The 14,402-nt window shown below is 43.1% G+C and overlaps 1 protein-coding gene across 2 annotated transcripts in view; it reads right to left on the minus strand.

Annotated features, from left to right (window-relative positions):
• Positions 1–14,402, minus strand: part of BRIP1 (BRCA1 interacting DNA helicase 1) — a 108,327-nt gene that overhangs the window by 20,042 nt on the left and 73,883 nt on the right. For both annotated transcript variants that reach the window (XM_087956252.1, XM_087956249.1), the window contains exons 15-16: positions 11,029–11,188; positions 9,717–9,838 (exon numbers count right to left, since the gene is read on the minus strand). In XM_087956252.1, coding sequence (XP_087812378.1) covers positions 9,717–9,838; positions 11,029–11,188 — 282 coding nt within the window. The remainder of the gene's footprint in view (positions 1–9,716; positions 9,839–11,028; positions 11,189–14,402) is intronic.

A 14,402-nucleotide genomic window follows, 5' to 3' on the forward strand; every position in this document is an offset into this window, starting at 1 on the left:
ATACAGGCAGCTGAGTTACAATCATTTGTTTAGTGACCACTGAGTTACAAATCATTTGTTTAGTGACTGCTGTAGCATGCCAACTAACACACGATCAGTATTTGGACGCGTGGGCATTGGCATGTATTTACAATGGTTGTACAATCCCGGGGTCCTCGGATCACCATTTGCAACCTTCCCAGCTGGCTTCCAGCAAGCAAAATCAATGGGGAAATCTGGATTCACTTAGAACCACGGTTCACTTAACATCTGTGTCACACTTCCAAGTAATAGACCCATAGCAAGCAAAACTCCGAGGCAGGTAGATTCCTCAAAAGAACAGGTTTATGGGATATATCATATTGGCACAGATCTGGAGAAAACCAACTCATCTAACCAGGATTCCTTCCACGTGTGGTTTTATTTTTAAATCTTCTCCGAGGGATGAGCTAGGTTGCAAGTGCTTTTAGTGTCTGCCAGCAGGGTACATGAAGATTTTTGAGCCACAAACTCTAGTGCAGTGGGGGCGGGGGTAGGGAAACCCACCACAACCTCAAAATCTCAGCCACCACCCAACAGTGATGGAGGTTTGCCTGAGCTCTTCGGAGGGCAAGAGCAGATAACAGAAAACAGAGAATCAGAGTTGGAAGGGACCTTATAGGTCATCTAGTCCAACCCCTTGCCCAAATGGGAGACCCTACACCATTTCTGACAAATGGCAGTCCAATCTCTTCTTGAAAGTCTCAAGTGATGGCGCTCCCACAACTTCCAAGGGCAACTTCTGTTCCATGGGTTGATTGTTCTCACTCTCAGAAAATTTCTCCTTATTTCTAGGTTGAATCTCTCCTTGATCAGTTTCCATCCGTTATTCCTTGTCTGGCCTTTGGGTGCCTTAGAAAATAGCTTGACCCCTTCGTCTCTGTGGCAGCCCCTCAAATATTGGAAGACTGCTATCCTGTCTCCCCTGGTCCTTCTCTTCCCTAGACTAGCCATGGCCAGTTCCTGCAACCGTTCATCGCATGTTTTAGTCTCCAGTCCCCTCATCATCCTGGTTGCTCTTCTCTGTACTTTATTTCTAGAGTCTCAACAGGTTAGGAAGTCAGTTTAATGCTCCGGCATCCATTTCACCGAATCTCATTTCAACGATCGGACATCCTCTGGACCTGACAGGACGCATATGTGGGGAAGGCAGGCTCTCCGCTGGCCAGCGGGCCCGCCATCACGCCGTTTTAACCACAGGCTTGATGGGGATTAGCGAAAATGTCAAAAGACAGCAGCCCTTCCTGGCTACCTGTTCAGCCTTGAAAACATACTCCTAGCTATCGGGCGCAGTTGAAAGACAAAAAGATTCAGTGGGAGCGGCAGAAAGCCCGTGGCAAGCCACGTCGTCGTCTTGTCGCTGTCAGAGAGATGAAGCTTTGATCTATCTGGGAGGTCAGGGATACCTCCAATTGAGAGGCAGCCTCTTAATGGGCCTGTTTCCTGGAAGGCTGTGCTGGGCGGGCCTCGCCTGCTTTCCTCTCTCCCTCCCCCTCTTCATTCCCACAGCCTTCTGCCTGCTCTTCTAGCCCTGGTTGCATTTTGACGGAAAGGAGGAAGTGGAAGGAAGGAAAAGTGGAAAGAAGGAAAGGAAGAGGGGAAAGGGAAAGAAGGAGGGAAGATAAAAAATGGAACAGAAGATGGGGAAGGAAGGAAGGAAGGAAACAAAAGGAAGGGGGAAAGAAAGGATGGAAGGGAGCAAGAGAGGAAAGGAGGAAAAAAAATGAGAAAACGAAGGAAGGAGAAAAGAGAGAGGGAGCAAAAATGAGGAAACAAGGAAAGGAAGAAGGAAAAGGCAGGATGGAAGGAGGAAAGATCAAGGAAGGAAACAGAAAAGTGGGAGGGAGGGAGGGAGCAAGCAAGAGAGGAAGGAAAAATGAAAAAAGAAAGAAGAAAGAAAGAAAGAAAGAAAAGAAAGAAAGAAAGAAAGAAGAGGAGAAAGAGGAAAGAAAGAGGTTAAAAAAGGATGGAAGGAGGAAAGACCAAGGAAGGAAAGAGAAAAGTGGAAGGGAGGGAGGGAGGAAGGAAGGAAGAAAGGAAAAAAATGAAAAAAAAAGGAAGGAGAAAGGAGAAAGGAGGTAGGGAGAGATGGGAGGGAGGGAAGGAGGGAGGGAGGAAAGAAGGAAGGAAGGGTTGTAAACCATTTTTTCCCTTCGCTTCTTGGACAATGAACATAAATAACACCACCTCCTTTTTTGCGGATATTGTGCACAAAAAGATCCACTGTGCCAAGGGGAAGGAGAGAGAGTTCAGATCGATCTTTCAAAATCCAAAGGAAAATGGGGAATCTGGAAGTGAATGTTCCACCCTCAGCAGATTTTCTGGGCTAAAGATTGCATTCCCAACAAGAGACCACAAGTTGGGGGAAGGATGCCTTGCGGCTTCATGTGGCTTATGGCTTTCAACCCAATCGGCTACGATTGCTTCCATCCAATCAGCACTTCAGTGGTTGACTTCGGGCCGGTCTCTTCAACCCAACCCCGAGAACAAGACAAGGGCAAACCCCCTTCTAGAAACATTGTCCCAAAACCTGCAACAACCTGTTCAGGCTCTCCCCAAGATTCAAGACTAACTCCAAGATAGATGGAAACACACACACACACACAACTTAATGGCTCAGTTAATTGTGTGATTCCTAAGGGATGGCAAGATATCAAATTAATCCCAAAGCTCCTGGAATAATTTTTGGATTTTAATCATTTATTTATTAGATGTTTATTACTTGATAAAGTAACTTGAGGCAGCAAACATATATACAACCTCTTCCTATTTTCCCCACAATAACTTTGTGAGGTGGGTTGGGATGAAAGGAAGGAACTGACTTGGAGTCACCCAGCCAGCTTCCATGCCTAAGGTGGGACTAGAACTCACTGTCTCCTGGTGATTGCCCCAAAGTCACCCAGTTCACTTTCATACCCAAGGCAGGACTAGAACTCACAGTCTCCTGGTGATTGACCCAAAGTCACCCAGCCAGCTTTCATGCCTAAGGTGGGACTAGAACTCACAGTCTCCTGGTGATTGGTCCAAAGTCACCCAGCCAACTTACATGTGTACGGCAGGACTAGAACTCCCAGTGTCTTGGTGATTGGCCCAAAGTCACTAGCCGGCTTTTATGTCTAATGTGGGACTAGAATTCCCAGTCTCCTAGTGATTCACCCAAAGTCACCCAACTGGTTGTCATGCCTAAGGCAGGACTAGAATTTCACTGTCTCCTGATTTTTAGGCCAGCACTGTAATCCCTACACCAAACTGGCTCTCTTGAACTGAATTGATTTATTTAAACAATAGTTCTTTCTGTTGTTATTTTGCTTTAAAAAAAATCATCCTCCCAATTAAAAAAACTAAATAAAAATGAAAATTTATGGGGAACCAAGGATATCATATTGAGCACGTAGACATCCTAGAGATGTTTTCTTCTATATTCTGTAAGCTGATCAAGGCAGGCAGGGACCGCAATTGAACTCCAAATTTCTGTTGCTGAGTGAGACAGTTGTTAAGCGAGTTCTGTCCCATTTTGCCACCTTTTTGCCGTTAAACGAATCACCATGGTTGTTAAGCTAGTCACACAGTTGTTGAGTGAATCTGGCTTCCCTGTTGACTTTGCCTGTCAAAAGATCACCAAAGAAGATCACACGATCCTGGGATCCTGCAACCGTTGTAAATACATGCCCGTTGCCAAGCGGCCGCATTTTGATCACGCGACCGCGGGGAAAGGCCGCCATTGTCGTAAGTGTGAAAAGGATCAGTCTCTTTTTTTTTCTAAGCGTCATTGTAACTTCTAATGGTCACTAAGTGAACGATTGCAAGTTGAGGATTACTAGTGGTTCAGATTATAAAAATGCAGTGTACTTTGAACTAACAATTCTGTGCATTTAGAAGAAAGGAAATATTTATTTTCTCTCTCTCTCTCTCTCTCTCTCTCTCTCTCTGCCCCCTCCTCCCTCTTTCTGTCTCTCTCTCCCTCTTTCTCTGCCTATCCTACTTGAGCACGGGGTTGGACAAGAAGACCTCAAAGGTCCCTTCCAACTCTGCTACTCTCATTCTGTTATTATTTCAATATAGAAATGATGGATTTCTGAAAGTCCATAGCACGGGGCACTCTAAAACGATTACAGTGCCCTGCTATAAACAAAATGTTAACATTGGCCTGGCACTGTTTCATTACCCAAGTGATAAGGCCTTTTAGGAACAAAGGTTCAGTCTATTAAACAAATATCAGGGCTAAACCTGTTAAACAGCACAGATCCAAATCATTTAAAAAAAAAAACCTTGGCCTCCGTAAAAATAAACACACTGTCTGCCAGACACTCACGCATAAAAGTTTTATCTTTAGCCAAAGTAGCAAACTTTCGACCCATTTAAAATAAAACCACGCTGCAGCGGGATGGGGGGGAACGTGCAAAAAACATTTTCCATCCAGAATTAGCAGACTGTAAACCAAGTTATCAGAACAAGATTGTTTTTATTAGCAAAACCCTAAGAGTGTACCCTTTCAAAAAAATAATAATAATAAAAAAAATGCCTACTTTCACTGTTTGGAGAGGCGACTTTCTTTAATCTCAGTTAGTACCATATATATATATATATATATATATACACACACACACACATATGGTACTAGCAGCCTGACACATAAAATTAAAAAGAACCCAATACACAAGCCTGAGGATGGCAGATGAGATTCTGCCGAAACGTCGCTATAATAAAAGCACAAATATTAAGACATGGGAAAATACCCGAAGAAACCTAAATACCATACTTATAAATACACACGAAAACATAAGAAAAGATATATATATATATATATATATATCTAAAAATGAATGAGAGAAAAGCATTCTAAAGTGGGCATTTGCAAATGAAACCAACTCATCTTTTAGGAAAACTGCCCAAAAAGCAAAACTGAGGTGGAGGAATGCTAAAAGAACATACAGTAATTAAAAACAAAAAACAACAGCAGTACAACTATTATAGGCGGTTTAAAAATGGCCCTAGATTTAAAGGCATGGTCATTAAGTGTTTCCTAGTAGAATGAAAGTAAAATGGCATTTATCAGACTGATCTAATGGTGCTTGGATTATAATTCTTGCGGTTGTCCGTTTCAAAGAATTCAAATCTTCCCCTTTACTTTCAGCACTAGTTAAGGTTTTTAAAGCTTTTTACCTAAGCACACTGAAGAGTCTCATTTATCCCTGCCCCACTTTATCAAAGTTATTTTGGATAGAACATCCTGCAGTCCTTAGCGGGGTTGGACTTGATGACTGATACCGATCTGCAAACCAAGGGCTGGGGATCCTTCCCAACACATCCCATCCTATCCATCCATCTGACAGGAGTTGATGTTTTAATATGTCTGTCTGTCTGTCCGTCCATCCGCCCGCCTGCCCACCCACCAATCCAACCGTCCATCTACCTACCTGCCTAATTGTCTGTCTGACTGTCCGTCCGTCCATCCGTCCATCCATCCATCCATCCATCCACCCATCTCCCTACCTGTCTAGCTGAAGAACCGTGGTGACACAGTGGTTAGAATGCAGTCTTGCAGGCTAACTCACTGCCCACTGCCAGCAGTTTGATCCTGACCGGCTCAAGATTGACTCAGCCTTCCATTCTTCTGATGACCCAGATTGTTGGGGGCAAGAGGCTGACTCTGTAAACTGCTTAGAGAGGGCACCGTGAAGCAGCATATAAGTCTAAACACTATTGCACTCTATCTATCTATCTATCTATCTATCTATCTATCTATCTATCTATCTATCTATTTATCCATCCATCTATCCATCCATCCATCCATCCATCCATCCATCCATCCATCATCTGACTCTATCTATCTATCTATCTATCTATCTATCTATCTATCTATCTATCTATCTATCTATCTATCTATCTATCTATCATATCTATCTATCTATCATCTCTATCATCTCCCTACCTACTTGCCTATCATCTATATCTATCTATCTATCTATCTATCTATCTATCTATCTATCTATCTATCTATCTATCCATCCATCCATCCATCCATCCATCCATCATCTCTATCTATCATATCTATATATCTATCATCTCTATCATCTCCCTACCTACTTGCCTACCTATCATCTATATCTGTCTGTCTGTCTGTCTGTCTGTCTGTCTGTCTGTCTGTCTGTCTGTCTGTCTGTCCGTCCGTCCGTCCGTCCATCCATCTATCTATCTATCTATCTATCTATCTATCTATCTATCTATCTATCATCTCTATCATCTCCCTACCTACCTGCCTACCTATCATCTATATCTATCTATCTATCTCATTTATCTCATCCATCCATCCATCCCACATCTTAAAAGACTCCATTCTCCTCCTGCTGCCCCTTCATCCAAGTGGCAAAGGAAACAGATATATACAGCAATGTTACAAGCAGGACAGCCCTTTCCAGGGTTGTCAAGCCACGGCACACGGAAGCCTCCGCAACCCAAGTTGTAACACGCAGCGCATCCCAAACCTCTCATCAGTTCCCAACCACTCATCGTCAGGATCTGGGACACTTTGAAAGGCTGCAAAAAAAGTCACTCGATTAAAATCAGATGCGAGCCAAACTCTCCTCTGCAGAGCAAATTTACTTTCACTGAACCAGAAGTGGAGGAGGAGGAGGAGAAGAAGAAGAAAAATAAAACGTTGTCCCCGGAGGAACAATGTGCATCTGGAACAGCGTCTAAGGTGAAGTGGTAAGTGTCAGCCGTCCTTACAAGCCCCCCTGGTGATAGCTTCGTTTTTCAAGCCTTCAACATACTTTGACAGTAAAGTAAAAACTTAAAGGTCAGGGCTACTTGTTAAGAACAAGCTGAACACAGGGGGGGAAAACACACACACACACACACACACATCATTTTGGAGTTTCCTCCCCTTCCTCTGGAATCCAAAAAGTAATCTTTCCTGAGGTAAAAGGAGAAGTTTGTTCCTCGCACAAGTATTTTATCTAAAGGTGTCTCCGAAGGGCCTATTTAGGAGAAAGGTCTTTAGGGATCCAGGCAAAAGGCTAGGAGGAGATCAGATTCTTGAGTAAAAGAATCTGGATGTAAAAGTGATAGGCGATTGGCTTTTTGCCACGATATAAAAAAAGATGTTGAGACTCTAGAAAAAGAGTGAGGAGAAGAGCAACAATGGATGATTAGGGGACTGGAGGCTAAAACATACAAAGAACGGTTGCAGGAACTGGGTATATGTCTGGTTTAATGGGAAGGGGGACGAGGGGAGACATGATAGCAGTCTTCCGATATCTCAGGGGCTGCCCCAAAGAAGAGGGAAGTCAAGCTAGTCTCCAAAGCACCTGAAGGCAGGACAAGAAGCGATGGGTGGAAACTGATCAAGGAGAGAACTAAGGAGAAATTTCCTGACAGTGAGAACAATTAACCAGTGGAACAACTTGCCTCCAGAAGTTGTGGGTGTTCCAACACTGGAGGCTTTTAAGAAGAAATTGGACAAGCATTTGTCTGAAGTGGTATAGGGTTTCCTGCTTGAGCAGGGGGTTGGTCTAGAAGACCTCCACGGTCCCTTCCAACTCTGTTAATTCTTTGAAAGGTCCCTTTGACTCTGTGGTGGGATTCAATTTTTTTTACTACCGGTTCTGTGGGCATGGCAGGGGAAAGATACTGTAAAATCTCCAGTCAGAGGTGGGATTTGCCGGTTCTCCAAACTACTCAAAATGTCCGCTACCGGTTCTCCACAACTGGTCAGAACCTGCTGAATACCCACCTCTGCTTTGACTGCCTAAGATCCCTGAGCAATCTTAAAATATTTGAGACTCTAGAAAGAGTGCAGAGAAGAGCAACAAAGATGATATGGGGACTGGAGGTTAAGGCATACAAAGAACGGTTGCTGGAATTGGGTGTGTGTAATCGAGTGAAAAGCAGGACTGGGGATGATATAATTGCATTCCAATATCTAAGCAGCTGACAGAGAGAAGATATAGGTGCTCAACCTATTCTCCAAAGCACCTCAGGACAAGAAGTAACGGGTGGATGGAAGACCACTAAAGAGAGAGCCAAACTAGAACTGACGAGAAACTTCCTAATAGTGAGAACAATTAACCAGTGGGACAACTTGCCTTCAGAAGTTGTGGGTGCTCCATCACTGGAAGGTTTTATTTTTTATTTTTATTTGTCAATTGCTTACAAGATAATAGATATAAGTAAAAACATAGTTATGAATACATGGATACATATAAGAAAAATTATATAAAAAACCACAGAGTCAGGTAGAGTATTCCAGACATTGACCACTCTGTTGCTGAAGTCATATTTAAGAAGAGATTGGGCAACCATTTATCTATAACGGTATAGGGTTTCCTGCTTGAGCAGAGGATTGGACTAGAAGATCACCAAGGTCCCTCCCAATCCTGTTATTCTATACTTCCTTGCAAAGGTAGTCTAATTAGCAAAATGGCAGGCAGTTTTCAGCACCCCTGGCTGGCAACATCCTTTAAAGATCTTTGCATGAATCCAATCTTTACAAAAAACTAACAAGGATGGAGCGGTTTAGTGCAGGGGTCTCCAACCTGCAGGCCGTGGCCCATTACTGGGTCATGGGCTGTTGGACAACTGGTGCATGAGTGGCTGGCCAGTGTGTGTGCATACACCCCCCCTCCCCACTCACGCTACTGTCGCAGTGTCGTGCGGGTGATAGCGATGCCATGAGCATTGTGTGGACACAATCGTTGCTGCGAGAGCACCCCCCCACTAGCATCGTGTAGGCGCTAGCGTCACCCGAGCATGGCGCGAATGCCATCACAGCCCTGTTCGCGCGCATGGCCCAGTTTGCTTGTGAGCATCTGTGCGTAAAGGCGCCTTCTCCCCCCCCCCCGTGGGCCGCCAACCCAGAAAGGCTGGGGACCCCTAATCTAAGGAATGATGGTCAGGTCAACCAGGATAATCTAGAAAACTCAGTTCTGAATCAAAGGCACAGGGGGGGGGGGGGAATTAAGATTTGTTCAACTATATTTATTCTTACTAAGAATATTCACAATAGTCACTCCAGAATCTTGGATAAACATCATGTATAGGTAAGTCCTTACAACCTTTCATTTAGTTATTGTTTGAAGTTACAACAGACTGAAAAAAGTGACTTATGATCGTTGTTCACTCTTTCGACTGTTGCAGCATCCCTGTGGTCATGTAATCAAAATTCAGAGGCTTGGCGAATGGCATGCATGTGTGGCAACTGCAGTGTCCCAGGATCATGGGATTCCTCTGTTGTGATCTTTTGACAAGCAAACTCAGTGGGGACGTCAGATACAATCTCATTGTACATATGTCGTACTCTGACAATAAAGGTAATAATAAGGTAATGATAATTTACTTAACAACCCATGTTACTATCTTAACAAGTGCAGGGATTCACTTAACAACTTTGGCAAGAAAGGTCGCAAAACGGGTCAAAACTCACTTAACGACTATCTTGCTTACCCACAGAAATTTTAAGCTCAGTTGTGGTCTCGTGTCAAGGACTACCTGTCCTCATTCTTACTAATGACACTATTCACAATAATCACAAAGTCAACACTCGCTGAATCTCAGATGGACATCCTGTATTAGATCATTCTCTTTTGCTCCAAAAAGCAAAATAATACAACACTGATGTCGCTGGACAATGTATTTATTCCAGGGCTCCGTTCCCTTTTTGATAAAATACACCACACGTGACTTCAAACGCCTCCTACCTGAAGATCCTTCCAGTTTGGAAACGGAATCCCAATGGTGAGGACCGCACGGGCGTTGTCATCGGAGAAATCCAGGCCTTCGCTGACTTTGCCTCTGCACACAGCAATAAGCAGCGCACCATCTGAAGCAGAAGAACACAACCGTCTAACACAACTGGCTCGCCAACCTGTGGGCCATAAAGGGTTTGCAACTGGGCCATGGAAACTTGAATGAGCCGCATGCGTGGGTGCGCTTGCCGGCCGCACATGTGGAACCATCTCCACCCGAAAAGAGTCTGTAAAGCCGGAAACGTTGGGGAACTCTAGTCTATCATACAGGTAGTCCTTGATTTACAACTATTCATTTAGGACCATTTGAAGTTACAATGGCAGTGAAAACAGCGGCATGTTGTGTGATGACCCAGGGTGGGATACAAAAGTAACAAAGTCACAAAAGAAACAGGTGAAGTCTCTTTAATTCCTTCAATTTGGCTTCAAAGGTCCAAATAGGTAAGTAATAGGGCAGCTCCACCCCACTTGCCATCCCTACCCTAGCTTAATTTTTACCCGTGCACTCTGGAGTAGTCGGGATCTTAATTAGGGCTTATTTTGGAGGTAGGCTTTATTTTGGGTGCACGTGTAAAAATCAAATTAGCACTTACTTTCAGGGTAGGTCGTATTTTCAGGAAAATGTGTGTGTGTGTGTGTGTGTGTGTGTGTGTGGTGACGCAGTGGTTAGAATGCAAGCTACTTCTGCTGACTGCTGGCTACCGGCAGTTCGAGTGTCATCGGCTCAAGGTTGACTTAGCCTTCCATCTTTCTGAGGTCGGTAAACTGAGGACCCAGATTGTTGGGGCAATAGGCTGATTCTGTAAACTGCTTAGAGAGCACTGTGAAGCGGTATAGAAATCTAAATGCTACTGCTAGTCCTAGAGCATGTGTATATGTATATGGGTTGATATAAACTATCTTTTGAGAGCAGGCAACAGAATTTCATTTTTAACGTGGGGCAGTGTGCTCACCCTAGAAAATGACAAGAAAGGTTATCTTATCTTATCATCTTATTATCTTATCTTAATTTATCTTCTCTTGTCCTATCCTGTCCTACCTTACCTTACCTCACCTTACCTACCATGTGTTTTACTTAACAACGGTGGTGATCCACTCAACAACACAGACGAAAAGGTTGTAAAATCAGGCGCAACTTGCGTAGTAACAGAAATTTTGGTTCTAACTTTGATTGTAAGTTGAGGATCACCTGTATTCTGGTGGAATCTTGTTCCAGTCAACCTTCGTTCGGGCCGAGGCTTACACTTCCTGCATTTTTACTTACCTTTGCCACTCTGAGACTTGATGGCATCGGAGTATATTTGGAGTAGCTCATCAAAATCAGCTTTGTCACCTCCTTTGGGTTCCACGATGACGGTTTTAATCAGCTCAAGCTTCTCCCACAAGCTCGTGTGCAGCCAGCGATCCTTCAGTTTATCTAACATCTCCACAGGGGATCCAAAAAGAAAAGCACAGGATTATAAAGCAAACAAGAAAAGAAATGGATACGGGTAGTCCTCCGCTTGTGCATTCCTTTAATGAATTTTCAACCTTACACCGGCACTGAAAAAGGTGACCTATGACCATTTTTTTTGCACTTATGACCAGTGGTGGTATTCTACCGGTTCGGCCTGGTTCTGCTGAGCCGGTAGCGGCGATGAGCAGTGGAGTCCAAATTAGTTCTCTCTGCCGCTCTGTTTTTGGGCCCACCTGACCACCTGGGCTCCCATACTCACCTTTATTCCTTGCTTTTGAAGCGCAGCTGTTTTGCGCGGCACAGCAATTGCCATACAGCAGCTGCGGAAGCGACTGGTTACAGTGCAGGCTTGCAGGAGGCGAGTTGGAACGCCTCTGCGCCTGCGCAAAGTGTGCGTTTGGCACGCGCACGTACAAAGTGTGTGTGCATGCACGCAAAGCGTGCCCACCAAGCTATGCCCACCGGACCAGTGGTACAACTTTTTTTTTTTTAGAGAATTTTTATTTTTAGACAAACACACACAAACAAAACATAAAAACATAAAGCCATCTTCCAATTGTATACATACAGTGTGTCGGTCGGTTACAATTTTTTTTGTGCATCTTCTACATAGTCCTCACTTACAATTATTTGTATATATTCCGAAATATTTCTGAATACATTATTATCATTGTTAATCATTCATTTGAGGAAACTATTATTCCTTCACGTTATGCAAGATGTTCCATATGCTTAAATTGGTTTATATTATAACAATTCATATTATCATCCTAAATCCATCCAATAATAATAGCATCTTTATATTTATATTCTATATTCTCCTTATATTGTATAATTCTACATATTTCATTACCCTATTTTATTTTCTAACCATTGATAAAATAGATCCCAAATCTTATAAAATTGCTTGTCTTCTTGTTCTCTAATTTCAAATGTCAATTTACTCATTTCAGCACATTCCGTTATTTTCTTAATAACTTCCTCCTGCATTGGTATTTTCTCATTTTTCCAATGTGGTAAAACTTTTTGAATCCCACCACTAGCACATAGCAGCATCCCTGAGGTCACATGATTCAAATTCAGAACCTTGGCAGCTGGTTCATATTTATGACCATTGCAGGCTCCCCATGGTCACTTGGTCAAAATTCAGACCCTTGGCAGCTGGCATATATTTAGGATGTGTTGTGGTCCCGATTCCCGAGCCTGTGCTGTCAGAGGAAGAAGACCTGGAAGATGAGGAGGAGGGACTGGGAATGCCTTCCTCCCCAGGACCTTCCTCCCTAATAATGCCTCAGGTTCCATCAGACAACCGAGAGGAACAGCCTGAGATTAATCAGGAGGAAGGCATATCGGAGCAGCCCCTAACAGGGAGTAAAGAGGAAGAGTGTTGGCTCGATCCAAAGCAGCGTCGTAAGGAGAAACGTGAGCAGCAACGTAGGAGGCGTGGGAGGGTCAGAGAGTGAGCTGAGTCATTGAGCCACACCCCACAGGGGATAAAAGTGGGTGTGTTTTCGGCTGGAACTTTGTACAGGACAAAGTTTAATCTTACTTCAGATTTTCTTCGTGAATGATTTTTGTGGACTGCCTTGTAATTTTCTGTGAGTAGATTTTTATTTGTTATCAGTTCGGACTTGGCAGGCCAAGGATATGCCAAGGATATTATCAGTTCTAAAGAATTAACTCTGTGAAGTCCGAGCCAGCTTGCCTGCCTGTGTTTGTGTGAGTTTGTATTCTTTCATCTTTTGGGAAAGAAGAAAAGTGAGACAGAACAGGATGGTTGCAGTGTCCCGGGGTCATGTGATCCCCTGTTGCGACTTTCTGACAAGCAACGCTCATGCGGAAACCAGATTCACTTAACAACTGTGTTACTAATTTAACAACTGCTGCAATTCACTTAACAACTGCAGTGATTCACGTAACAGCGATGGTATATCAGAAATATAACAAAACTCAAAACGTAACTAAAAGCCCTTTAATGCCTTCAACTTGGCTTCACTGTTTAATTGTTCACAGTGGAGGAGTAAACTATATTCAAAATAACACAATCTACATATCACTCAAAAAAGACAATCAAAAAATAAAATAAATGTATAAAAATATTTATCAATATTCAAAATAAAAATATGAATATATATATATATATATATATATATATATATATATATATATATATATATATATATATATAAATAAAATTTGTTTTCTTTTCGCAGGTACTTACATGTATGGCATTCAGCTTTGTTCGGGTATTTTCCCACGTCATAGTAGTTGTGCTTTTAAAGTTGTAGCAACGTTTCAGCAGAATCTCATCTGCCATCATCAGGCTTCTGTATAGTGTTCATCTGTGAGTCAGGCTTTTACAGTGGTTTCAGATTTGAATTTGGGGCAGTCTATTGCTGTGCCAGAATGGTTTTTTCTTCATCCTGATTGGTTGGGAGTCTTGGTCTGTGTTTATTGGTCTTGGAGTTTGCTGTGTTCTGCTTGATTGGTGTTTCTAATATCTTCTGTCTGTTTTTTGGCTCTTTTTGTATCTTGATTGGCTGGCAACATTGTGTTACTTTATTGGAGGCCTTTAGTGCAGCTTGGCTCCGGGTAAATGGACGGCTATCATTAGTTAGGAAGCTGGGTTTCATCTGGGTGCCTGGTTGGGGTGTGGAGATTTTTTTGTTTGTGAGTGCAGGCTTCCAAATGATTGACAGTCTGGTGGAATCATCTCTTCTGTTCATGCTTTCTGGTCTTTTTTCAATCTCTATGGCTTCTCTGATGATTCTGTGGCTGGGGTTTTCTATAGCGGCTAGGGTTTTGGTGCCATTGAAGTTGATGCTATGACCTGTGGCTTCCATGTGTTGGACTAGTGAGGAAGTGTGTTCCAGCTTTTTGACTGCATTTTTGTGTTCATCCAGGCGGGTACTTATTCTTCTATTGGTCTGTCCAATGTATGTGGCCGGGCATGATGCACAGGGGACTTCGTATATGCCTTGGTTTTCCAGGTCAATTTTATCTTTGGGGTTTCTGAGGATGGCTGCTATTTTTCTGTCTGTTTTGAAGGCAGTCTTGATGTGGTGTCTGTGTAGTACCTTACTGATTTTGTCTGTAGTGCCTCTTATGTAGGGCAGGACAGCTGTTCCATAGATCTGTTCATCTTCTGGGTCTCTATTATGTCTCAGTGTGTTTTTGTGGAT

This window comes from Notechis scutatus, chromosome 1 (assembly GCF_049901735.1).
Source record: "Notechis scutatus isolate UNSWTSFEM ecotype Mainland chromosome 1, rNotScu1.2, whole genome shotgun sequence".
Taxonomy (NCBI): domain Eukaryota; kingdom Metazoa; phylum Chordata; class Lepidosauria; order Squamata; family Elapidae; genus Notechis; species Notechis scutatus.